The sequence below is a fragment of the Xyrauchen texanus genome, chromosome 9 (genome assembly GCF_025860055.1).
Source record: "Xyrauchen texanus isolate HMW12.3.18 chromosome 9, RBS_HiC_50CHRs, whole genome shotgun sequence".
Lineage (NCBI taxonomy): Eukaryota > Metazoa > Chordata > Actinopteri > Cypriniformes > Catostomidae > Xyrauchen > Xyrauchen texanus.
In genome coordinates this window covers 35,877,308-35,902,527 of record NC_068284.1, presented here as the reverse complement: position 1 = coordinate 35,902,527, position 25,220 = coordinate 35,877,308, and the positions used below count along the sequence as shown (strand labels likewise).

Below are 25,220 nucleotides of genomic sequence, written 5' to 3'. Positions count from 1 at the left end.
CTCAGTAGTAGAGGAGCGAAGGCTTCCCTCCGCTGTGCTGCTGGTTTAGGGGCTGTCGCCAAAAGTAAGCCAAACACGCCATCCAGTGGGTACAGGTCGCACTGCAGGCAAAAGCCATGCATTAATCCCTCTGTCTGCCTGTCTGTCGGCTTGGCAGCAGCTGAAGGGCATTTCAATCATGGTACTTTGAACGATAAAGCATGGTTACCTAATTCAATTCATGCAAACTCTGCTGGTGTTCAACGGGGTCGTTTCAAGCGAAGTTTCTGTTCAAGAAGCCCTGTTTTTGATTCAGGAAATTAATTCTCTCTTAGAAAAAGGGACAACAGAGGAGATTCCCCCTTCTCAGAGAGAGTGCGGCTTTTACAGACATTATTTTCTACCGAAAAAAGATGGCGACTTGCGTCCCATTCTGGATTTGAGATGTTTGAATTCCAAACTAATGAAATGTCTATTCAGAATGCTAATGCAGATGCAAATAATGTCAAAAGTGCAGCTGGGGGACTGGTATGTGATAACATATTTGAAGGACGCTTATTTCCATATTCGGATAGTACTGAAGCACAGGTGCTTTCTCAGATTTGCTTTCGGGGCAAAGTGTATAATTTTGCATCCTTCTGTTCGGATTTGCATTGGCACCACGCATTTTCACAAAATGCATGGATGCGGCTTTGATGCCCTTGAGGCTTCAGGGCATCCGGGTTGTGAATTATCTCGACGATTGGTTGGTGCTAACTCACTCTGAGACTTCAGCTGCCCAACATCGAGATGTCATTCTCAGCCATCTGAGCAATATAGGGCTGTGTGTAAGGCTAGACAAGAGTGTCCTGTTGCCAAGGCCATGATCGTGGCCTCCGTTTTCATTCGCCTAGGCATGTTGCATGCAAGACCTTTTCAGTGCTGGATAAACCTCACAAAGGGAATTCAACCACTGACACAGGCGTTACGTCTCTTTAAAGTGACGCGTAGGTGCTACCGAACTCTGTTACTATGGAAACGGACCCGCCTTCTGATGTCGGGTGTTCTGTTGGGACAGGCCTGTTGCCACAAAGTTATAATGACATAGGTCTCCTCCACAGGTTGGGGTGTTGTAAACGAGGATCGTCCAGCCTACGGAGTCTGGATGAGCCAGCGAAAAAATTGGCACATAAACTGGAGATGTTCACGGTGCTCTTGCCATAAAAAAATGTCGTCCCGGAGATTCAGGGCAGCCATATCATTATCCGGACAGACAACAGTATGGTGGTGTCCTATATCAATCACAAGGGAGGAGTGTTTTCTCATGCCATGCTGAGGTTGGCAAGGCACATTCTTCTGAGGGACAATGTGCGGTCTCTATGAGCCATTCATGTTCCGGGCCAGTTGAATTTGGGGGCATATCTCCTGTCCAGACAGGGCCTGAGGGAAGCGGTAAGGGCACTTACACCTGAGCCAAATGATGTCTAACACCTGTCTCTAATTTCAGTGAGCACGGGGAGAGCGGATAAAACACCCACGCCACGGGCAGGGGGGGGAGAGAGAGCAACACGTCAGTCCAGTGTTGGCGTGTTCCATGAAGTTAGAAAACTTTGTTTACTGAGTTTGTGCTTACTGTGTTACTGAGAGTTTTGGTTATTTGTGAAGCTGTGAGCACTGCTGCATGCCCATTAAAATCCCTACCTGAGAGGAGCAACTGGTCTTCGTGTCCTTATCATTCACAACTCTTTACAGCGTTGTTTTGGCAATCTCAAGTATGGTTTTCGACTCTGGTCTCTCTCCTGGAGAAAGTGCTTTGGGAGATTCCAGTAAGAACAGGCATGTCTCAGGGGCAGCATTTGGCACCCCCGGCCAGACTTGTGGAATTTATAGCCCCTCAACAGGGCACTCTTTTGAATGATGGATTATCCCCTGCTGTGGTTGATTACATTCTGACTGCTGGAGCTCCATCAACTAGGAAGCTTTATATGTTCAAGCGGCGTATGTTTGATTCTTGGTGTACAGCACGAGATGATGATCCATTGTGACGGACTTCAGAGGATGAAATGATGCCAACTCCAACCTGCATCAACTCGGTCTATTTATGGACTACGATCTTGAAATGAAATGCTTAGACTAACTATTGCCAACAAAAGCCTTCATCAGCCAATTAACAAGGACAATTGCATCTATGTGAACTTCTGCAATTAATCAAGATGGACTTCAAAGACTTTGGTCATTAATCTTACAGTTCAAACACAATCGATGTTTAATCACTGACCCTTAACACTTAGTTTAATCATTTTAAACCATGATTTTACCTATACATATTTAATATTTACATTACATTCATAATGTTAGCCAGAGGGGAACTGGCCCCCACAGTGAGTCTGGTTCCTCCCAAGGTTATTTTTCTCCATTAATCTACATCTTATGGAGTTTTGTGTTCCTTGCCACAGTCGCCTACAGCTTGCTCACTGGGGTTATTAATACAATTATCATTAAATTATTTTTAAACACTATTAAAAATCGTATTTTATCTAAATTACACAATGATGATTAATCGACTTTATAGACATTACAGTTTTATCGTCTGTTAATGCTGATATTCTGTAAAGCTGCTTTGAAACGATGTGTGCTGTGAAAGGCGCTATACAAATAAAATTGACTTGACTTGACTTGATCCAGTACACTGCTCTCTTGGTACAGTGCTGGATTTTTTGGAAGAGCGTTTTGGGGCCAGGGTTGTCCCGGCAATGCTTAAAGTCTATGTTGCTGCTATAGCATCTGAGCATGTGCTCATCAAAGGAGTCTCTGTCAGTAGATATTCTCTTGTCTCTCATTTTATGCATGGGGTACCCAGGCTTAGAACATTTCGTCCTATCCCATCCACGTTCCTTTATGGGATTTAACTGTTGTTTTGGAGGCACTCTTGGGTGCTCCGTTTGAGTCATTGGCAGATACCTTTCTTATTCTTAAAAGGCCCTGCTGGTGGCATTGGCATCGTTTAAAAGGGTTAGTGATTTGCATGCCCTGATGGTCAATCCATTATGTATGAATGTTTTAAGACCTCGTTTGGGCTATTTGCACAAGGTCAATTCTACATCATTTCAATCGCAGACTATTCATTTTCAAGCAAATATCCACCCCCATTTGAGACAGAGGAGCATGAAAATTGCATGTGCTTTGTCCAGTTCGGGCGCTACAAGTTTATATTGACCATACTAGCCAGTGGCATAATTCACAGCAGTTGTTTGTGTGGTTTGGTGGCAACAACAGGGGTGTTTTAGTGTCCAAGCAAAGACTGTCTAATTGGCAAGTTGATGCAATTTCAAGTGCTTACGAAGCGCATTTTACCTACGTCTTCGGGTTTTCGAGCTCATTCTATGAGGAGCATGACATCCTCATGGGCTTTGGCTAGAGGTGTGTCCTAGGAGGATATTTGTATGGCAGCAGGATGGTCCTCTCCACATACATTATAATCTGGATGAGGGTTTGTCTACTGCTTCCCAGGTTCTCTTCCCTCTGGTTTATTCAGACATTTTAGCTCACTTGTGCACCACTATATTTTTGCCACACAGGTGTAGACAGTTGGCAGCTACTGTTTGCATGGTGTGAACATATATCGTTCCAAATCCAACTATGCAGCTCGAGTTCTTACGAAGGGGAATGGTTTGGTTACGTGAAGCTTAAGCCTGCTTCCCTGAGTGGGAACGAGACGCTGCGTAATCTGGCCATACTCTCTAGAAGCTGCATAGGCTTGTGCCTTCATGCAGAAAATCTGACTCGATGGTGCGAACAAGCGCCTTTATGGAGCCTGAGATGTAGAATTGCTACTTGGTACAATAAACATGAAATCCAAAAGTAATTTGCTATTTGTCAGTCCCCCCTTCTTTCTGTGAATTCAAAACTGATAATATAATAATTTAAACAGGTAATGTAATGGATAATATCATGCATAAAAAGGTCATAAAAACTAACTGTTATTTGATTATGACTAATAAATGTTTTTATATAATTATAAGTACTTGGTTTTTGTAATATGATTACATAACCCAAATCGCATTTAGTCCATTACTATCAAACACTGCAAGTGCATTATCATATAGATAGCCTCAAAGCTAATAGACATTGGATGAAAACCACAATACTCCAGTTTTGATTGTATGGGGTCTTTAGGGCACTGTAGGAAAAACTGCTTAAATAACATGTGCTCAAATATTTGACATACATGCATCAGAGGCCAAGACAATTCTGAACAGATTGTTGCTAAGAATGGAGAATTGGGATTCTCTTTGTTTCTCAAGAGCTCTAGGCAAAATATTGCTGGTGGTGCAGAGTGTAAAATGTACTCTGAAGCAAAACACGGTAGAAGGGAGTGAGAAAGACGAGGCCTCATCCCACCCCACCCCCAACAAACAACCCAAAAAAGAACATCACACAGTGAATATTTTGGTGAAGCTATATTTGGAATACCAGGAATAAAAAAAGAAGCAAAGGGCGAAATGGTGTAGATGAAAGTCATGCAAAAAACTGATGTGTTTTGTAAACTCTCTTTTGTGAAAAGTTGTGAAAGGATGTATGGTCATACGTGGAGGTGGTGTTGCCGTGTGCTGATGTTCGAGCAAATTTTGTTCAGCTAATGTAGCTATAGAAATGCATTATTCAGAGGCTCATGATTATTTCACTACACTAAGTAGCCTTTGGGTACATCACAATAAGCCTTGATTATGGCAAGATATGAGGAATATAAAACAGAGAATGCAAAAATGCTCTTAGAGATAAGACAAAAACTATAGCTTCAGAACATTTTCTTTATTTTATTTTCGACTCTACATATTACTGTGATTCCCTGCTCTCCTTCTCCTTGATATTCTTCATACTGTATATGCATTGTATGAATGTGTTCACCAATGAATGACATTTAAATCCAGACCACCAACAAATATGATTACTGTATATCAAGCTTTATTAATCTCACCATTGTGTATTTGTGGCTAAATAGGTGCATACATTTTATGATCGGTTTCTTATTATTTTTGTTTTTGAAAAAGTGTAATTTGATGTATTATTCCTTTTTGTAAGTCATTTTGGATAAAAGCGTCTGCCAAATTAATACATGTAAATGTAAATGCTTTAAGCTGAAGTATGTAACTTTTTATCAAATGAAATTACTCTCTCCTATTTGCTCACTTTGCAGAGACAATTTTAAGTAAGCCATTTGTGGGTTGATTTTCCTGAAGCATAAATACTGTGGCTCTATAGTGCTTCCAACACATTGCTCTATTTGTTTGAGCATCCCGACCAACCAGATACAGTAACATTGCCTCAACCAATTGCGTTAGTTTGGGGCAACACTATCTTTTTGATAGATATTGTATTTGCAATTTGTTTGGTGATCCTAATGGTGCAGAAATTACCAAGCTTTAATTAGGAAGTGGATTTGGAAAACATGTCAAAACTTTGGCATATTAGGTGTACATTAGGTGTGCAAATAATGTGCAAAGCTCCATGAAATCTTTGAAAGTAACTGAAAAAATGCAAAACATGACACTTAGTCTTTTCCCAGATTTATAAATTAGCTTTAAGCACCAGTGAGACTCATCTATTCATCTATAGTTTAAGTTTAACAGCATCTAATAAGCTCTGCGCTCCTCTGTGAGATCTCATTATAAGTCTTCATGTATTCATTAAAGCAGGTAAGCAGCCATGCATGGAACACAATCGATCTAACACAAAAAAATACAGCTTCTTAAGTGCATTGCCAAAGGAAGCCACAGATGTGGCGCGTGTAATTGTGAGTAGATAAGCGTACAATGAATGTCATATTGACACAACGGAGTGTAATTTTCTGCTGCAGCAGTGCGGGTCAATTATCTGAGCAAGATGAGGGTAAGTGTCATGCCTGCTAGGGCTCTTCCACGCCCATACCGATTGGTCGAGCTGGGTAATGCATGGACCCTTGCTGCATGCACACACAAATACACACTCACACGTCCGATCAATGAGCAGCATTGTCGATGCAAACAGATCTTTTGACTATTGATATAGGCCAGTTTTGAGGAGCTGTAGAGTGATTAATGGATGATTTGCTGATTTCTGCAGAGATCACATTGATGGGCTCCATATGTCTCAGTTTAATGGCCACTGTGAATTATTATTTTTTTTGCTTTAAATCAGTGCTACCATATGGGGTGTTTTGATCACTTTAATAGACAAGACCATTCAAATCTCAGTATGAAATATGTGTACTGACAGGTTGTAAACTAAATTAAAGCTTTCCCACTTAATAGCCTCACTAGTTATTTTAAGTAAAGCAAGTTAATTTAAGTAAGTCATTATTTAATCACCTATATGTCACTCTAAACCTATATGACTTTCTTTCATCCATGGAATACCAACTGAATGTTTTAACAATATCCTGGACATTCTCTTTTTTCTCCATATAATGAAATTGAATGAGGACTGGGGCTGTTAAGCTCCAAAAATGTTCATAAAAGTGGTTCGTACAACTTGTACTTTATATTCCAAATCTTCTGAATCAATATGATAGTGATTGTGTTAGGAAGAGAACCGCCCTAGTTCTCCTTGCATGGCACGTTCATGAAAGCTAATGAGAGAAGTAGTCAGTTTTGACAACATTTTAAATGAATGAATGAATTGATTGATCCAGTTCACAAAACCATCTGAATGATTAATCACAAATTGGACTGACTTGGTTCAAGTTCAACTCATTGACTCAAAGTTAATTTCACCTCTTAACTGGAGGCAAAGATTATAATTCAGTTACGACTTAAAATTGAGTCTGCTCCTTTGAGTTTACTATTGACACAAGTCCTATTGATCTCATTTATGATTTTCTTTCATTACATGGAAAGGTGTCCAAGATATTCTTCAAACATTCACCTATGGTGTTCCACAAAAGAAACAAACATCATATGTTTGGAACAACATGATGTTGAGTAAATGATGACAGCATTTTCTATTTTGGAGGAACTATTCCATCCCATCCATCCATCGTCAACCACTTATCCTGTGTACAGGGTCGCGGGGGGGCTGGAGCCTATCCCAGCTAACATTGGGCGAAAGGCGGGGGACACCCTGGACAGGTCGCCAGTCCATCGCACATAGACAGACATACACTCACACTCACCTCCACATCCACATCCACATCCACACCTAGGGCAATTTTTTTTGGAGACACCAATTAACCTAGCCTGCATGTCTTTTGGATGGTGGGAGGAAGCCAGAGTACCCGGAGATAACCCACGCAGACACGGGGAGAACATGCAAACTCCACACAGAAAGGCCGGGGCAACCAGGGTTTGAACCCACAACCTTCTTGCTGTGAGGCGACAGTGCTAACCGCTGCACCACCGTGCCACCCCTAGGAACTATTCCTTTAAGAAAAAATTTACTTATAGCCATTATTCTGAAATCTTCTGAAGTTGTGATCAAAAAACTTTGAGAAAAGTTAAAAGAGAGTTAAAAACAATAGAGAACAACCATCTATTATTTCCTCACCTTTCCTCCTCTTACTGTTCCGATTGCTGCCGGCACACTGCACAAGTCTGCGTCAGTAGCTTTCAAGCCTGCTTAGTATTGCTTATTCTTGCTTATTCATGTTCATCATTTATCATTGAATTTACCGTATGCTTCAGGTTTTTCCACTTTCTACTGTTTCAACTGTGTGTATTTAACCGTGCGCACCCGTTTCTCTCTTTTATCATGTAATTTTTTTCTGCTTGTCTATATCTCGCATCTCGACTGTGTGCATTCATTTTCTACACTGTGTTTTACGAGGATTTACATCAATTTCAAACATCTGCTGATTAGGATACACATTGAACCACATCAATCTCAAACCCTCGCTGCTCAAGAGCAACCATAACAAGAACAACAACAAACAATTGTGGTAAGTCATGGCATACGCTCATGTTATTTCTTCCTGCATTGCATGCCACATGTATACAATAGCTTCTTCCATTAGCAGTGAGGGATTCAAATGTTATTACATGTAAGGAAATAGTCAGGCTAATAGAGAAAATGAATGATTAGAGACACACATCTGAACACTAGTGGAGGTAAGTGAGAAAGAGAAGCCGGTAGATACTGTTATGGATGTGGGTAATGCAGCAAGTAACACACACATGCTTGGGTGATGTCTTGGTGGCATGCTTGCTCAGCAAAGCAACAATTTACAGTGAAGTTTTTGGTGTTACTCAGAGGACAGGATATAAATGTAATTCTTTTGATCTAATAATGCTTAATGTGACACTGTCAGATATAAATAAAAAATCTCTGTCATCTTTTTTCCTTGCTACAATGTATAGATCACCCGGGCCGTATTCTGATTTCCTTGGTGAATTTACGAAATTTTTTTATCCGATCTTGTAGTTACTTTAGATAGAGCTTTAATTGTTGGTGAATTCAACATTCACATAGATAATGAAATTGATACATTGGGATTAGCCTTTATCGATATTCTCAACTCTCTTGGAGTCAGACAAAATTTAACAGGACCAATTCATCACCATAATCATACACTAGATTTAATTCTGTCATATGGAGTTGATATTGATAATGTAGAAATTATAATCAGAAATTAAATTGAGACTATTAAATCACCTGTCACAGCATCTCAGAAAACAGTGTCTCATAATTTTCCTCATGAGCAACTTCAATCTTACAATGTCATAATTCACAAATAGCTAACAAAGCTTATAAAAAAATCAAAAGCCACAACATGTATGTTAGATCCAATACCAACTAAGCTCTTAAAAGAGGTATTCTCTGTAATCTCAGAACCTCTTCTTAATATTATTAACTCGCTATCCTTTGGACATGTCCCAAGAATCTTTCAAATGGCAGTTATCAAACCGCTTATTAAGAAGTCACAGCTTGATCCTGGAGAACTGGCTAATTACAGACCGATTTCAAATCCTCCATTTATGTCGAAAATGCTAGAAAATATAGTGTCCTCCCAACTATGTTCATTTCTACAGAGAAATGGTATATATGAACAATTTCAGTCAGTATTTAGGCAGAATTGAAAATCAAACTTTGCTGTTTGCTGATGCCGAAAAATGTATTAATGCATTCATGACCTCAAGACTAGATTATTGTAATGCATTACTTAGAGGATGTCGAGCAAGTTCAATAAATAAACTGCAATTGGTTCAAAATGCAGCAGCCAGCAGTGCTGACCACAACCAAGAAATATGATCATATTAGCCCAATTTTATTGTTGTTACATTGGCTACCTATTAAATTTTGTATTCATTTTAAAATTCTGTTAACTAAATACAAAGCTTTGAATGATCTAGCTCCACAGTACTTAAGTGACCTTCTGACACACTGTATTTCATCATGTTCATTATGATCACAAAATTCTGGCTTGTTAATAATCCCAAGAATAACAAAATCCAAAAAAGGAGGTAAATCCTTTTCATATTTGGCTCCTAATCTATGGAATATTCTCCCCACAATATTCAGGATTCAAACACACTCACTCAGTTTAAGTCTAGACTAAAGACTTGTCAGGATGCCAGTTTGGTCAGCCTAGTTGTTCTTGTGTCTGTGCCATTGTTTGTTAGGAGTGCATTGCTGTCTTGTTTGTCCGCCCCCGTGCTTCGGCGTGTGGTGTTTGTGTTCGTTCGCCATGTGCTTCTGCACGTGTTGTTCTGTTGTGTGTTTGCCATGCGTTCAAATGTCAGTTGTCACCCCGCCCTCTTGAAACCCTGTTAATTCATTATATCTCTCACGTGTTACCCCTCATTAGCTTCCCTTTATATTCCCTTTGTATTTTTTGTTCCATGCTAGAACGTGTTTATGCATCTTGTTATTCATGTCTTGCTTGTTTTGATTTTGCTAAGTTATTTATATTTTAATTTTCTTTTACTCTGTCTTGAGCCCTCCTCATTATCCAGACTTTTTTTTTATCCAGTTTATTTACTCTTCCTTTATCTACACTTTTACTTGGCATAGTTAATAGGTTTTTTGTTTATTTAGTTTTTATTTTATCTCCTTTGGCTTGCCATCAGATCAGTTTTGACTTTTTTTTCCCTCTCTCTCTCTCCAGTCTCCCTGTCTCCCTGGCTGCTTGACAGTCCCTGGCTGCTCTCACCATCTCCGGCTTCCCCGCTGCCATGTCCCTTCCACTTTTCCCCTTCTCGCCACCCCACATGCCCATTGCTCCCTGTCTCATTCACCATCATCATTGACCTCCAGTGTGGACTGCTCTTGGCTGGGCATTACCGTTCCAGTGAGTTATCCTATGCTAACTGCGACCGTCATTGTCTGTGGACTATATCCAGACTAGCCCTTGCTTCTGTTTGTTACCCCTTGAACTCCTGTTTTTCCAATAAACTGTATGCAAATTGAATCCTCTTCTTTCTGAACCCTGATAGTACAATCTGGCCAGCTATGGATTCAGCAGGATCAGACATATTCCAGACCACCCTCGCCCAGCAGGGGGTTCTGCTAGGACAACATGCCTCACAGATTAAAACCATCACCTGTGATGTAGAGGTAATGGCCAACCAGATGGCAGACATCATCGCACATTTACAGAGGGACAAGGATTCCATCAGAGTGGTTGCTGCTGCCTCACATTCCATACCTGCTCACTCCAGTTTGACTCCTGAAACCCAAGTGCCCACAACGACCCCTTACGATGTTGACCCCATGTCCTGCCATTCATTCCTTTCTCTGTGTTCCATCATCTTTGCCTTAAAACCTACCACCTATGCTTCAGAGATCACCAAGGTGATATTTGTCATCACTCTGCTCAGCAGTAAGGCTCATGAATGGGGAACCACTGTGTGGACAGCTAAGGCTCCATTCTGTGCCTCCTTTGAGCTGTTCGAAAGATGTTGAAGGTATTTGATCCTTCATTGGCTGGTAAGTAAAGGCCGTAAAACAGCTCACCAGTTGAGACAGGGGATCACTCTGTGACAGATTACTCCAGATTACTCTACTTCTGCAATCTTGCTGCCCTAACTGGATGGAATGAGGAGGCTTCCAGGAGGGCCTTAAAGATGACCTCCAGGATGAAATTGCCATTCATGACTTTCCATCCTCATTCGACAGCCTGGTGGATTTGGCCCTCAGAGTGAAGACTCATATGGAGATACATCGTCAGAAATGCTCTGCCCGTGTTCAGTGGACAGGTACCTTGTCACTACTGGTGGTAACCAGCCATGGTTCTGAGCCTCACCTGGATCCGGAGCCCATGCAGGTGTGTCTGGCAGCAGAGGAGAGACAATGCCGCATAGCCCAGGGACTCTGTATTTACTGCAGCAAACCTGGACATTTTGCAGCCCAGTGCCCGTTAAAAGCCAGAGCTCGCCAGTAGTTGGGGAAGTACAGGTAAGTGTCATCCCCTTGTCTTGTTCCCCCTGCTACTGCACCCTCCTTCCTGCCACAGTTGGTTGGGGCCCCTACTTAAGATGTTGCTCTGTCTTAGTTGATTCTGGTGCGGAGTGTTACTTTATTGATGCTGATTTGTTGGCTCGTTGGATAATCCCTACCTCCCTTCTCCAGAAACCTATCACAGCAAGGGGACTTAATGGCTCCATCTTGGCCCAGATAACCCATGTCACTGACCCTGTAAACCTAGTCATATCAGGCAACCACCGCAAGGAAATTGTGTTCTACCTCATTGAGTCTCCTAGCACTGCCATTGTATTGGGTCATCCATGGCTGGTTAAGCACAATCCCCATGTGAGTTGGTCAGATAATTCTATGTTAGCATGGAGCTCTTTTTGTCATATGTTTTGTCTGGGTGCTGCTTCATCTTCTGGCTCTGTTTCTTCTATGTTACAGGATGAGGTGGTGGATCTAACCAGTGTTCCTGTGGAGTACCTTAGTCTGTGACATGTGTTCAGCAAGTCCCGGGTGGCATCTCTTCCTCCGCATCGGCCGTAATGACTGTGCTATTGATGGTGGTGGTGGCGTAGTGGGCTAAAGCACATAACTGTTAATCAGAAGGTCACTGGTTCAATCCCCACAGCCACCATCATTGTGTCCTTGAGCAAGGCAATTAACTCTAATTAATAAGTCGCTTTGGATAAAAGCGTCTGCCAAATGCATAAATGTAAATGTATTGATCTCCTCCTAGGCACTTCTCCGCCCAAGGACCGCCTGTACTCCCTTTCCGGACCAGAGAGGGAGGCACTGGATTAGTATATCCGTGAGTCATTGGCAGCTGACCTCATCCAAGCCTCCTCTTCTCCTGCAGGCATGTGTTTCTTCTTCTTGGGGAAAAAGGATGGCTTGCTCCGCCCCCGCATTGATTATCGTGGGCTGAATGACATAACCATAAAGAATTGGTAGCCTCTGCCATTGATGTTGACTGCTCACGAGCTATTGCAGGGAGCTCGGGTCTTCACGAAGTTGGATCTCTGCAATGCCTACCACCTTGTTCGGATCAGGGAGGGTGATGAGTGGAAGACAGCATTCAACATCCCCACTGAGCACGTTGAATGCAGGATGATGCCCTTTGGGCTCACTAATGCCCCAGCTGTCTTCCAGGCCCTGGTTAACGATTTGTTGAGAGACATGATCAATAGATTTCACTTTGTGTACCTTGATGATATCCTAATTTTCTCTCCTTCATTACAGGTAAACATTCAGCACATTCGGCAGGTGCTGCAATGTCTTCTGGAGAACCAGTTGTATGTCAAGGCGGAGAAATGTATGTTCCACACTGACTCTGTTCCGTTCCTGGGATAAATAATCTCGGCGGATGGGATTAATGTATACCAGCTATGGTTTATGTCTCCGAATGGCCAGTCCCTGCTCCCGCAAGGCATTGAATTCCTGGGTTTTGCTGACTTCTACAGGTGGTTTATCTGCAACTTATCCAGTCTAGCCCTTGCTTCTGTTTGCTACCCCTTGAACTCCCATTTCCCAATACACTGTGTATTACCCTGCAAATTGAATCCTCTTCTTTCTGAACCGTGACATATTTAGCCAGGCATACATTAATTTATCCATCAACTCGCAATAAGGCTGCTTTAGTTAGGTCTGCCAGCACCAAAAACATCTATCATGATCTATAAATCTGCATAAAATAGATTTTTGTCAATTTGTTTCCATGTCTCAACCTTGGGATTCATATTTCGAGTTTACCAGAGCCAGCCAGATCCAGCTACCTTTCTGCTTGGTGTCGGACTCCACTGCTATATGTCACTGAGTGATGACGACAAACTACAGTCGGTGATAGCCAGACATCACTTCAGTCTTTTGACTTCAGAAGATGAACTGATGCCAACTCTAACCGTAAGACATCATATATTTCATATGCCACTGCCTGAACTTTGATCTTAGTATGGACTGCACCGAACCTCACCAAAATGACCTGCTGGTTGAATTGCGATGCAACTTATTGATATCTACCTGCATCAGCTTTTTTATTGATTGAGTACACTCTTGAAATGGAATACATAGACTATAATTTAATTGCCAAAAAAAGCCTTCATCAGCCAACTAACAAAGGACAATGCATCTAAGTGAACTTCTGCAGTAAATACAGGATGGACTTCAAAGACAGTAGTCATTAATCTTAAAGTTTTGTTTTTTTTAAATACTGGACCTTAACGCTTATTTTCCAAATTTTAAACCATGACCTACACTGCACACAAATAACTAATATTGGCATTATTATTATTACTAATATTGGGGGGGGGGGAGAGGGGCTAAAGAGGGGGCTGACGAGACAGGTGTAAGGAACCTAAAGTGGCAGGTGTAGGGAAGATTGTAAAATCAATAGGGCTAAATAGAGTTGCAGTGGAAGCCATTGAGTGTCCTTTCATAGTGCTGATGAGACCGCAAACAGCAGCATTTGGTTGAAATGCCTATCAGCCCACATCCTGTCTTTTTCTCCCTCTCTTGCTCTCTCTTTCTCCCTTTCTTTCTAAGCTAATGGTGCCTGTTACGATATCGCAGCAAAGCAATTTTACTGCATCAATGTCGGTTCCTTAATAGGACACGATGCTCACACTGCCGGTATGCCAGGGTGGAACCTGCACGTAAATCAAATCGTCTACAGGTCTCTTCCATCAGCATGGTGCCCGAGTGACAGAAATATCACAGCACCTGTGGCCCCTCCCAAACTTCCTCTCTGACAGAATTGTCAACAGGCCCTAACTGACCCACCCACTCAAGTCTGTCTACTCAACTGACAAGTACAATGTGTGCTATGACTCCATCACAATGCAGTATTAGGTAGCCAGTGTGTCAGTTAAACTGTGGTCTTACACTGCAAAAATGTATGATGTACAGAATTAAATATTTGCCAATACCCCGTGGACTGCTCACGGACTGTTCTATTAACTGTCTGATGCATATTGACAAAAAAAAAACAGCTAACTTAAGTCAGTGAGAGTGGACAGGTTTTTATCAGTATGTTTGGATTTGGGTTTTGGATTTGCTTAAGTTTTCAAGGTTTGTTGCATCAAATCTTGGAAAGAGAATAAGAGTTTTTTTTTTTGAGCAAGTAAATTAAGTAATATAGGAAGATATCCATGAGGTGAACTGTAAATTCTTCTTTATTTTTTTAAATATAGATGGCCATAATTTCTGATTACACAATCTACACAATATGTTAATTCCTCTGAATAAATGTACGGCAAGACTGTTGCATCACTAATTGAATGAGATACAGCTTTAATAATTTCTGGTGTAACATCAGACTAGATAGGTGCATTTTCTGAAGAAAATGTCGTGAAGAAAATTCTTTGCAACAATAGCCACTTTTCCACCATCGGGCCAGTGCGAGCCAGAGCTGTCAACTAGTCAGCCTGGGCAAATAGCCTCGGACCTCAAACCGCAAAACTAAAATTTATCTGCATTCCCACCATTGGGCCAGTAACCCTGCTGCGTTGCTCTAAAACCTGCCCTTAACACGCCGATCTTGTGCCAATGTCACACACAATACACCACCCATTTCACATGCAAGTGGCAAGCTCAAGCTGAGGTAAGAGACTCTGGGGACTAGCCAGCCCTTGAAATGAACACAGATTTGAACTGTGCCCGCAATTATTTGAATTTTTCTCGAGCCTGTACCGTTGTGCGCTGGATACACAACTTTGTATGTTTGATGACAATATAGTTAATCACATCTTCGTTCTGGCAGATGCCGTTGATCTGACTTTGTAAATTTTCAATAAGCCCAAATATTCAGAAGAGCCCTGATTTCAACTACTGACAAGTACTGATTCTCCATTTTCCGTTGTTATGTTGAGGTAAGCTTGGGAAATGAGTATCTTGGTGCTGACACCTCTGACCTGACTCAGCAAAGTCCAACTTTGACACTGGCACCACCTCAATCCCCAAATGGCCTTCTTTGGCCCAAGAGAAATTACTTTCTTTGGCCCAAGAGTAATCAGCATTTAGCCTTTGCCCGTTGGCCCTGAGAAAGCCCTGTGGAGGCATGATAAAGCCCCGGAAGTGATAGTGCAACTGGCCCTGGCACACACTATCATGCCCTTTTTTGCCTGATAGTTGAAATGCGGCTAATGAGGCCACCAATGGCCTTGTCTCCAATGATTTTATATGATATAATATTGCAGAGAAATGGTTGGAGTCCCTATGCATCCTCAAGGGCCTACACACATGAACATATCATGTCAAATCTCCTCATTGAGCTGGTCGATTTGACTCCTCATTCATGGGTGTACAACAAATGATACAGGACCAATTAAGCACCATTTTTGTGGAAGAAGAAGAAGAATTGGGTTAGGAATTGTGGAAAAGCCCTAAACGAAGGTCAGACATCAGCAAACATAATAAATAAATAAAATGGTGGTTGGTTGCTTTACATGACAGTGTGTTGATCTCTGCCATATTAAGCTGCAAAGAGGACCAGATTTATACCAACAGTTAAATGTCTGGCTCTGTGAACATTCAAGTGAACATCGGGATTAAAGATAAAAGAAGACAAACTAACAAGAGTAACATTTACAACTAGATAATCTGCTGTTTAGGTATCAGCGGTAAGCAGTCAGACAGAGGGTGGGCAGAGAGAAGAGAAAGAAAAATAGATATGTCTCATGTTTGGAACAGAGCTTAGCAGTGCCCTGAGATCAAGGCGAGCATATTCTGTTTACAGTCTCCGAGCTTTAGAGACACCATTATCAAACCATGCTGGAGAAGATGTACATGGCAGTAAAAACAGGAAGAGAGAAAATGCACTGAGGTGTAAACAAGCACTTTCACACATTGTCTCACTCTCTCCTGCACTCTCTCTCTCTCACTCTTTTATTAACATGATTTTCTTTCTACAAACATCAACAAAGTGGCCATGAAAAATATATGTAAAAAGTAGACATACAGAGAATATCACTGAAACATAAACCTACAAGCTGTGTACAGCCAGGGGCGAATTCACTAAACAGTTGCTCGACTTTTACGCAAGGAATTACAGTGCAAGAACATGTGTCTTATTCACTAAACGCAAACAATCCTGTGTAACCAGGCGCTAAACACTGAAATAGCATTGTGTTCTACTTAACGTAAGTCATTGTCATTCTTTTCAGCACAAACACGCCTCCTATAAAAACAAGGCTTAGATATCATATGCTATTTGCATTCCATATTACTGAAATACCAAAAAGCATCCCCTTGTAATATATATATAGTTTCCAAAAAGGTCTTCAGCATTTCACGGAAAGCTACATCCAAACAGTGAAACTAGGGAAATAAATGTGTAAATGTGTGTTTCCATCTTGATCAAAAACATTCTACTAAAAAAAATAAAGCCCCATTTTCTAGGCAACAGGATATGTTGTAATTCCTAAAATTTACTGTGATAAAAATGTTGAGGACTAAATTAACTGGTTATTAACTGGTTACCAGCTTTTAATAACGTCTTGACTCCGGAACAATTGAAAGGGACTTTGTTCCCATTTTTGGTTATGTTCTTCAAAAAATTCTGCTTATTTTTGTTTTCATTCCTTAAACCGTTTTAGTCCTTGATATTTAAATTAAGTTATTGTCATTCCTTTCAGCACAAATATGACACCTTTCTATGTACATTAGGTTAATTATAGATTGCCCTTTACTTACAAATCTCTGTGCTATTTGCCCTGCGCAATAAACATTGTATAATTACCGCCCGAGAAAAGCAGGCGGTAAACTACATTTGATTTAAAAGCAATGTTCATGTACATTTTCTGTTAATCACTGCAGCAGTAATTCATCAAATAATATGAATATAACCTGGCATATATCCAGATGCGTGGTGTAATCAAGTGCACTTTAGGCATGTTAAAGAGATGATTCAGGAGTTTGGAGCTCAGTAGTGGAGTGACGCTGTACAGTGCCGGCAGAATGTGCCAGATCGCGGTGGTCTGCTGCACCCTCCACTATATAGTGCTCAGAACTGACAAGCAAGATTGGAATAAATGTGGGCAATTTGTGTACAGCACAGGTTCTATAAGCACGTGTGCCCAATTTGCAATATTCCATTAGTGAATCAGATGTTAAACTAGAGCACACAGCATGGGCAAATAAATGCAGCTTTTACCAGTTATAATTTGTTCTTAGTGAATTCCTGTCTCAGTTTTTTTTTTTTAAGTTTTAGTAATGAGAATAACACAGACACCTATTTACAGGGACAACCTCCCTGGAGCAACCTGCAGTTAAGTGCCTCCCTCAATGACACAATGGTGAAAATTCATGGATCATCTAAATTTGGAATTCAAGTCTATGACCTTTTGATTACCACACCAAATTTTTAACCACTATGCTACAGCACCCCCACATTGAGAAAACAAATGTAATATCCAAAGTCCCTGCATCTTAGTTGGCTAATCAGAACACCTGCTTTGAGAGTGAGTGCGACATTTTGGCACTAGCAGACATTTGGCAAACAACCAAAGCATGCTGGCACTGTACTTACTGGTGCACTCTAGTGCCCAGTGTTCTAGACTATTGATCAAAGGCCTCAAAGTCAATGATCTGTTTTTTGTATATGGAAATGCTGAAGAAGAGAACAAAAAAATATTTTGATGATATATATATACAGCGTATTTGCTCAATAGATACGCATCAAACTTTTTATCAGGTTGTATTAACAGCAGCTCAGAAAGGTTTGAAAAGTTGTGTGTGCTCTAGTAAAAGTCTGTGTGTTAGAATGTGTATGTGAACATAATTTGCAGTTAAGGGCAGGTGTGGTCGAAGGACTATCATTATGTTCACTGTGAAATGTCATTTCTGTGGAGTGCTTTTCATCCTGATTACACGTCTCACCTCGACACTCAGTTCCCTTCGGCAGGCGTAGAGAGGCATACTGACACTCACACATACATTCTGTTTAGTGTTTTCAATCAAAAGATTATACTGTACTCAACATTATCCAGGGGAAATGCAGAAAAGGTGTCTAAACACAAACAAGCCAGATTTCAAGCCAAATAAGTGCCAGGGAAAGGAAAACACTGAATGTCACTTTGCATCAGCCTTCCAGTTTGTTCTTCTGAGAATAATCATTTTCCAAGTGACAGATCACTTATCACAACTGAAAGATCAGTCACACAGATAATAATTCTAAAACTGGTAATTGAAAATTATACAGAGTGAACTTCATTTCAGAAATCATTATGGAGCTGGATCCATGTGGCATTTTTCCAGTCATACCATGTCTCCTCTTCTGTTTATCAGAGTGCCAACTGTGATGTTGATGCGTGCGTGTGTGTGTGTGTGTGTGTGTGTGTGTGTGTGTGTGTGTGTGTGTGTGAGCGTGTATTTATCACTTTGTGGGGACCAAATGTCCCCATAAGGATAGTAAAACCCGAAATTTTTGACCTTGTGGGGACATTTTGTCGGTCCCCATGAGGAAAACAGCTTATAAATCATACTAAATTATGTTTTTTGAAAATGTAAAAATGCAGAAAGTTTTCTGTGAGGGTTAGGTTTAGGGGTAGGGTTAGGTTTAGGGGATAGAATATAAAGTTTGTACAGTATAAAAACCATTATGTCTATGGAAAGTCCCCATAAAACATGGAAACACAACATGTGTGTGTGTGTGTGTGTGAGACAGGTGCCTGAGGGCCACTCACCTGTTCCAGTTTCCAGTGGAACTCAGCTGGCCTGAAGGAGTCCAACTGAATAAAGTCTCGTCTCAGTAGAAATACCAAGCGGCAGTTGTGTACGTATAAAGAGTAATGATGCCTGTTCATCTCTGTGTAAAACACACACGCACACACGCATGCACACACACACACACACACACAAAGAACTCAAGTTACCATTACTGTATTACTGTATGGATAAAAGACATTACATTTCTTTTTGGGTTCTACAGAAGGAAGAACATCATATAGGTTTGGAACATGAGGTGACCATTAGTAAATGGTGACAGAATTTACATACCTAAGGGATAACTATACTTTTTATACTTGGTAGCTGGTTTCTAGCTGGTCTAAGATGGCCAATAGCTGGTCTTAGCTGGTCCAAGGCAGTAGACCATCTTGGACCAGCAACAAACCAGTTACTCTCTGGTCATACCAGCTAAGGATGGTTAGGCTGGTTTATGGAACATGGTGGCTGGACAACCAGCTAACGATCAGCTTGGACCAGAAAATTACCAGCTTAGTCCAGCTAGAAACCAGCTAACATGTTCCAAAACACAGCTACCAGCTTAAGGTGGATTTTCCAGCAGTGTTTGTAAAGCTCTGCACACTCTTCCCCAGTCTCCTGTTTTACAAAACATTTGCAATAGCTGGCAAAAGATGAACATTTGTTGATTCGTTATTTAAATTACAGATTTCCATTTCTAGCTCTAAGACCTCCAGCCTGTTAAACAAAGCAAACAGTTGGATTTATTCAAATAAGACTACAGACAACGAGAAAATCCTCTGATATAAAGTCTTGACATACTGAGAAATAACAGCACCAGTGGCGTTACAAAAATCCTAACATGAAGAAATCCTGTTGGAAAATCATGCTTAAAGTGATAGTTCCCTCAAAAATGTAATTCATGTCATAACTTACCCTCAAATTGTTCCAAACCTGTATAACTTTCTTGTTTTCATGGAACACAAAAGGAGATGTTAGAGAATGATAGCCTCAGTCACCATTCACTTTCATTAGCCACTTTTCCACTATCAGGCCAATGAGAGCCAGTGCTATAGCCTCGGACCTCGAGCCGTGAGACCAAAATTGATCTGCATTCACACTATCGGGCCAATAGCCCCACAGCGTTGTCCTAAAACCTGCCCTTAATATGTCGCCCTTGTGCCAACTTCACACAACCCGCCCATTTGACAAGCAAGAGTGAAGCTCAAGCCGAGGTATCATTTTATCTAGCTATGTAGAATATTGAGTTTATATCATATGTAAACATTAGCTAGTTAACAAGATAAGTTAGCGCTGATAATTCACCGACTTTATTTGCCATGCTGTTTCTGAAACTGTTACTCTGTTTATTTAACGTTGTACTTCAGACCTGAAAGACTTCAATCAGGCAGTGCAGTTACTAATTAGTTGTTCATATAACAATGTGCAGTACAATTATTAGATTGCAGTTATGCCTCTAAAAAGTGTAACAAGAATTTACAAGAATTGTTTTAAATGTATTTCTGATTTGTTATATCTGCTCGTTGAAATCTGAAATGATGTCATCATTTGGGAACAGGCTTTTGAGGGCAGTAAACATAATAAGAATTGCATTTCTTATTTCTAAATAATTCTTCGTCAAAAGTACTGAACAAATCGTTAAGAGGAATTGGAACTGGAATCATTAAGAGGAACCTAAATCGTTATATTCCTAATGATTCCAACAATATTTCTAGTAGGTCAAAAATTGCCAAAATTCTCTCATCATTTACCCTAATGCCATCCCAGATTTGTATGACTGTCTTTCTTCTGCAGAACACAAACAAAGATTTTTGCAAGGATATAGCTTAGCTCCATACAATGCAAGTGAATAGTGACCAAACATTTCATGATCTAAAAATCACATTAAAGCAGCATAAAAGTAACCCATAAGACTCCAGTGTTTAAATCTATGTCTTCAGAATCTATATAATTAAAAGTGAGAAACAGATCAATATTTAAGTTATTTTTTACTATAAATCTCCACCTTCACTTTCACATTCTGAAAGTGACATTGGAGATTTATAGTAAAAAGGATAGCAATATTAATCTGTTTCTCACCCAAAAGGGATTGCATCACTTCAGAAGAACTATTCCTTTAAGGCAATAGGTGATTGACCATCTGCATTAGCATTTGATGGGGTTGCGGTTGACATGGTTTTTAAGCTGGTAAGAACTTGGTAGACCACCTTGACCACGCTGATTGGGATGATGGTCTAACCAGCTTCCAGGAACAAACCAGCTCCCATGTTCCAGCTTCACCCATCAAACTGGTATGACCTGTTTTATCCCCTGCACAATTCAAACCAAATGTCAATTAGACTATAAGCTATGCTGACAGGATGTGCATGAGAGAGCTGCCATTCGACCAGAGACTGTTATTAAGGCCCTTCCAGCTCTCACTGATATTGACATGTGCCAATCTCCATCACATGTCTTTGATCAACCTCTGATTGATCAAAGCCGCCACATCTCCTCCGCATGGCGTCACTCTCCTCTCACCTCAAGGCTGTTTCTGCAACTAATGCCCGATGTCTCTCGTGCGACCGCTTTTAGTGCGGGTTGAATTGATTATGTCTCACACCCACTCAACATGACGCCTGGGATAAATGAACCCCAAAGAGTCCTGCCAGGCAGTCATCCCCAATAATGGACACTCAGTCTTCTCATAACCCCACCCTCCTATTTAAAACAATCACTGATGGACTATTTTTAATAGACACATCATCTTAAAAAAAAAAGCTACAATGTGCACATTGACAAAAAATATTGCAGATAGAACGCAAAAATGTTTCAAGTGTGTATATGCCATATGTGTATGGCCACTGCGTACTCTGTTTTATTCTGTATTAATCCAAGACTCTGACCCACATAAAGATTTAACCTATCCCATATTGCAGCCACTATGGACTCACCAGTTTTGTCTGAGTTACAGAGCAATGTCTCCTTCTCTGCTCTTAGTCCAGGACTTGGCCCATGCTTCATCCACGTTGCTATGGTAAACTGATCTGTCAGGTTCTGTGGCACAACCCACTCCGGGATATTGGCTGCTTGTCGTCCATCAAATCGAAAGATGAGGTCACTGTCTCGCCCGTTGTCCGTCAGCAAGGAAGCTGTCCAATTGGTGGCTGTGCTGGGGGCCGGGAGAAGGTCTGTGCTGCCAGAGGCTGCTCCTGTAGAGATAAAAGCATTGAGGTTAACTCAGGCTACTGATAGCGGCAACGATGACAAATTACAAGCTGCCTGTCATAAACAGTTAAAATCATGTTAGTTGCCCCCATTTGAAGTGTGCATACACCACACTTCAAATCAAATTAGAGGTGAAGGGAATACCATTCAGTTCCGAGACCCTCCTTCAACCCTGACTGAAATTATATAAAACACACTTGCACTGACAAGTTGAGTTGTGGTGCTCGCAATGCGATTTTGAGTCTGGTTTGCAACATTTGCCAGCTTCTCCTCTTTTTCACATAATTTCCTGTAATCGCTACACTCACACCGAACAAGTTTTTGAATCCTTCTGTTTTTCTATTATTTTTCTATGTAAACATGCACTAAATTTAAATTTTATATATTTTTTTTAATTAACATAATAACACTTTGAATGAACAGTTAATCTGGACAAATTAATATGAATATCATAATTTCTTAGTATTTAATATTTCACCCTTTTGCTTTAATGACAGCATACACTCGGCATGTGCTCCAAAAGTTAGTGCAAAACCTTTTGATCCATGTTATCTCTTGTATTGAGAATGTTCCAAAGACCTTCTTGTGTGCTTAAATGGAAGCAAGGAAATATGACCTTTCATACAAAAGAGTTAACATGCTCAAGGTCACAATTTGCTTATTTGATTAGTGTCCCAGAAATAGAGTAGACTATTTCTTCTTCATTTTACGTCAACATTTTTTGTTTTACATTTTTCTAAATCCTAAAACTTTGTTTACTTTCAATTCAAAATTTTACAGTCCTGCTGTAACTAATTTTGAGAGCACTTGCTTTGAGGACGAGTCTTGTACTAATGGCCTAAATATGCACGGGCAGCGCCACCTATCAATCTTTGATTAGCCTCATGTCATCCTCTGTCTCTTTTGCATTCAGTCATGCCTCTCTCAGCATGTTTTATTTGGGAGTAAAGGAGGATATGGAATCTTTTTTTCCCCACTCAGGGGTGACAGGACGGCCAGCAAAGAGGGACAGAATGAGCGATGAGCGATGAGCCTCACCCATGTAAGAGCACCGTGTTCTCATTCCACAGCCCCACATCACTCACCTCGCCACAGGCCCAAAGAGAAACAGAAAAGAGAGAAAATACAGCAGCAGTGCTGCTTTTAAGCAATGCAATATTTATTTCTGCCAATCGATATTGGACGATAAATTCACCGCCAGTCTCCAAGTGAGCGTCTGAGCTCTTCTGAGAGAATCCATTTCCAGCAAGACCGTAAAGGTACGGGTCAATGAGATTACATTACACAAGCATTTTCTAGCGCAACACAAGACTCAGTGCTGGCCTTTTTCATCAAATGTCCAGTCCAAAAAATAGAAATGTTTTTCCAGATGATAAAGTCAGTGTTTCAGAGTTGCACACTAACAGTTCTACATTAGCAATAAAGAGAATATTGTTTGCTGGTCTTAACCCTTTAAGCTATTAAGGTGTTTTTAAAGATTTCCTGTTTCTTTGGCATGCGCAATTAAAGTCTTATTATAACGTTACTGATATACTGTAGATTATGATAAATTATGAGACTCTCTATTTTTCTGATTTGACATTATATATCTCAGATTGTGAATCAGACAGCTCCAAAACACTGCTTTTTCCCAATTGTTTTTTTGTTCCCAATAGGGCTATCAATCACAATTTTTTTTTAAATCGCATTAATTACTTACATGGTGTCCGAATTAATTAATCGCGATTAATCCAATATACAAATATTTGCTGAGAAAGCCCCTCATATACCAATAATTCAATATATAATGATGAAATAATTATACATAGTTCTCTTACGAGAGGTTCTCTCGTATTGCGTAAGCTAGCTTACGCTACGGGAAAGATTAATCTTTTCTGAGATATTGAAGCCAAAAAATTATCCTTAATTTTGTATCCATTGTCAACGCAGTGCAGCAACTGCATACCTTGAGCGGGCTAGCTAGCGAGCTCATAGGTTGCTCTGCGGCAACTGCTGCAGCCTATAGACAAACTTGAGTGAACTTGCGTCCAATGACAGGTGCCCGCGCCGTCACTGTATCAAAGCCCGCCAAAATGGGCGTGGCTAGAGTGCATATAAGTGTAAGTTCGTAGGCTGGAACCCTGATTTTCATCTATTCAGCGAAGCTCTTCGCATCTCTGAACTGCAGAAGCCGCGTCGCCGTTCGAGGGGCATCTAGCAAGCTTGGACAGCGCTCGAAGAAGCCGGCCGTCTTCGCCACCTTCAGCCATCCTGCGAGCTACGCCATCCGGCGACGTATCCTTTTTAGAGCAAGCAAGTTCCTCAGCGAACTTCACAAAAAGAGCAGTCAGGCTCCCAAGCCTCCTCCTCGGCCCAGGAATCCAGCAGGACCCGCGCCGGAGTTGAGGAGGAACTAACGCGCCTCCTCACACAGGCCGTCGACCGCCTCGGGCTCGAGTGGTCACCGCCCTCTGAGCAGGCTCCCAACAGACTCGACGGCTGCTTTCTTCAGAGCCGTCGCCGCGCGGCGCCCGCGGCCCTTCCTGCCGGAACTCCACGCCGAGCTCTCTAAATCGTGGAACGCGCCGCTCTCGGCCAGGAACCGATCCCACGTCTCCACCTCTCTTGCTCTGGTGGACGGCGCCACCGAGAGGGACTACTCATCCATCCCCCCGGTGGAGGATTCGGTAGCAGCACACCTTTGCCCGCCCTCCACGAGATGGCGGTCTAAGCCAGTGCTCCCGTCTAAGGCCTGCAGAACTACTTCCGCCTGTGTTGGCCGTGCCTATGCCGCCGCCGGCCAAGCCGCATCTGCTCTGCATTCCATGGCCGTTTTACAGATCCTCCAAGCGGACCTTCTCCGAGAATGGGATGAGAAAGGCAGGCACCCAGAGGCTGTTTCAGATCTAAGGAGCACGACGGATCTCGCCCTTCGCGCCACCAAAGCTGCAGCTCAAGCCCTAGGGAAGTGCATGGCCATGCTGACTGTGACCGAGAGA

The 25,220-nt window shown here is 41.4% G+C and overlaps 1 protein-coding gene across 1 annotated transcript in view; it reads right to left on the bottom strand.

Annotated features, from left to right (window-relative positions):
• LOC127648605 (calsyntenin-2-like) overlaps positions 1-25,220 on the bottom strand; it is a 366,638-nt gene that overhangs the window by 73,431 nt on the left and 267,987 nt on the right. The window contains exons 7-8 of the mRNA XM_052133275.1: positions 21,969-22,226; positions 19,017-19,138 (exon numbers count right to left, since the gene is read on the bottom strand). Of these exons, the coding sequence (XP_051989235.1) occupies positions 19,017-19,138; positions 21,969-22,226 (380 nt within the window). The remainder of the gene's footprint in view (positions 1-19,016; positions 19,139-21,968; positions 22,227-25,220) is intronic.